The 2,691-nt window shown below is 48.8% G+C and overlaps 1 protein-coding gene across 1 annotated transcript; it reads left to right on the top strand.

Moving 5' to 3' along the window:
• Window positions 1-1,287: 1,287 nt before the first annotated feature.
• LOC145978734 (uncharacterized) lies at window positions 1,288-2,364 on the top strand. Its single transcript, XM_083111541.1, has one exon. The coding sequence runs from the start codon at window positions 1,288-1,290 to the stop codon at window positions 2,362-2,364; it is 1,077 nt and encodes a 358-aa protein (XP_082967667.1).
• Window positions 2,365-2,691: the final 327 nt, after the last annotated feature.

Raw genomic sequence — 2,691 nt, 5'->3', positions numbered from 1 at the left:
TGACGGGTGCAAAATAGCCTAAGTGCAGACGCACCCAAAATTTTAAAATCCAACTCAAATTACAATGTTCTTGTCAACAGTGAAAATTTCCCACGGAAACATATACATAATATTAAGCTAACATCATATTTTAAAAAAAAAATCGAACTGGATGTCTGTCTATACAGTCAAATGATCGGAAGTGAAAAATCGATAAATGTTTAATATTATCGATATCTCGAAAGTATAAATAAAGTTACAAGCTTGAAATTAGGTATGGTATACCGAAAGATATATACAGGGTGATTTCGAACTCCCATTACAAACTTAGGGGGGTGAATCTAGAAGGAAAAACAAGCCGAAAGTGCCATGTGGCAAAATTACGAAAACGGCACCGTGTGGCTGCCAGAGCCGTGAGAAAATCGGTTCACACCTCTTTCAAAGAGCAATAACGTCTGAACCACGAAAGATACGAAGATCGGCTCTGGCGGAAGTGGAGGAAGTCGTATCCAAACAATATCAGGGCGTTGAAATTGCGGCGCTTTTCGTAATGCGCAAGGGGAATCCCCAAAGGAAATGGGGAATCCCCACTGCATGTGAGCGGAAACTCGCGCAAAATGGAGAAAGACGAGGAGGGAACATGCTGTCACAGGACGGTCGAAAAGTGACACATGGAAGGAGTCCCCAGAGGAGCGCATGAAGTGCGACAAATGGAACATGCTTGGACAGTGACTGTCGCGCATCCCAGATGGTACGCAAAACGGAGTGATGGATGTACACGTGCATGCTACGTGGAACGCAACGTGCAATTACAATTGCGATATGAACCACTACGTGCCCCCTCCCACCGGGAATTCGTTGAACCCGGGACCTCGGGAGTACAAGGTCAGCCGGAAGTCGGCTCTCTGAGGAGCAGCACCAAATACGTATCCACGTGCCCCACGAATGCTGGGACACGTTCGTATTGTTCTGTACTACATTACTGCAGAGCGTGTAGAGGTATCCCATGCGAGTCCGACGTTAGTCATTAACGTTCTCACGTGAAGGACATGGAACGGGAGCGACCAACCCGTACTTACTGACGTTCCTTCCCGTTCGTAGCCTCTGTGATGCATGAAGGTGTGCGCTGACGTCATACTAGGAGTCACTCGCTATCCCTGGTCGAAGTTGACCCTTGCGCCCTCTGGGTATTGCAAGACTGTATGGAGAGAGCGCTGGACGTGACACATTGGTTGAGTACGTACACACGACGTATCTTCTGGGAACATTACGACGTTGTGGGTGTGTGTGGACGTGAAAACTCCCACGATGGTGCAATACAGTTTCGAGGAGTATGCAGACATGATGCTCATTTACGGGGAAGCGAAATGCAATGGAAGGGCTGCCCGTGCGATGTACCAGGAACGTTTCCCGGAACGTGTGACGCCATCACACACCATATTCGAAAAAGTGAACCGTCGTCTTCGTGAATCTGGAACATTTGTTGTGAGTAGAGTGGACACAGGTGCCCCAAGGACGATGCGCACGCCTGCGGTGGAGGAGGCAATTCTTCATGCTGTGCACGAAGACCCTGGTACGAGTACCCGAATCGTAGCGCGGGATGTTGGTGTATCTCAGTCTGTAGTGTGGAATGTCCTTCATGATCAACAACTGCACCCATATCACCCCCAGAAGGTGCACGCCATGGGTCCCACAGATTTTGAACCACGTGTTCGCTTCTGCACATGGCTTGTGCGTCGTTGCGTGAATACGCCTCAGTTTCCACAGTTGGTGCTCTTCACGGATGAGGCGAAATTCACCAGAGAGGGTGTTTTTAATTCCCGCAACAGCCATGTGTGGGATGAAGAGAACCCATTCGCAACGAAAGCTCGTGGGTTCCAGCAGCGAATGGGCATCAACGTCTGGGCAGGAATACTGGCCGGTCGTTTAATTGGCCCATATGTACTTCCCACCAATCTCGCAGGTCGTACTTATCTGATTTTTCTCCAAGAGACATTGCCCGAGATGTTGGGAAATGTGCCATTGGCCATTAGGCAAAACATGTGGTTCCAGCATGATGGGGCGCCACCCCACTTTGCACGGGACGTACGGGACCATCTGACCCACAGATATGACAGGCAATGGATAGGGCGTGCCGGGCCCGTGCCGTGGCCCCCACGATCTCCCGACTTAACGCCCCTGGACTTTTTTCTATGGGGGCGCATGAAGAGTCTCATTTATGAAACCCCCATCGAGTCTGAGCATGACCTGGTTGCTAGGATTGTGGCAGCAGCGGACTTCATTCGAGAGAATCCACTGGTCTTCAATCGTCTGTATCAGAACATTCTTCGAAGGTACAATGTGTGCATCGATGTTGGTGGTCGTCATATTGAGCCCCTGTTGTGAGTTTCCGTTCTGCACACGCCAAAGGATGTTTTCATACTGTCCTTCGCAGTGCTTACGTGCTGCGTTCCAAGTTCATCGTCGTTCCTTCATACCATCGGTAATGAACAGAAACATCAAGCAGCAATGATTCCAGATTTAGCACAAGTTGCCTATTTTTCAGGACAAAGGGTCAATATCTGTGTTACTGATTTTTATCTGTTTGTGCTACTCTCTGTTTTCCTTCCGCCAAAGTGATACTGTACATTCCAATGTGAAACCCTTCATACGTACGTGCCAATTTCTTTCCTTTTTTTTTTTTTGTGGCTGTGCCTTTTAGGGAGGTGTCCC

The sequence above is a fragment of the Lepisma saccharinum genome, chromosome 25 (assembly GCF_977018435.1).
Source record: "Lepisma saccharinum chromosome 25, izLepSacc3.1, whole genome shotgun sequence".
NCBI lineage: Eukaryota > Metazoa > Arthropoda > Insecta > Zygentoma > Lepismatidae > Lepisma > Lepisma saccharinum.
Note: the sequence above shows the minus strand (reverse complement) of the source record. Positions and strands in the feature narration are given on the sequence as shown.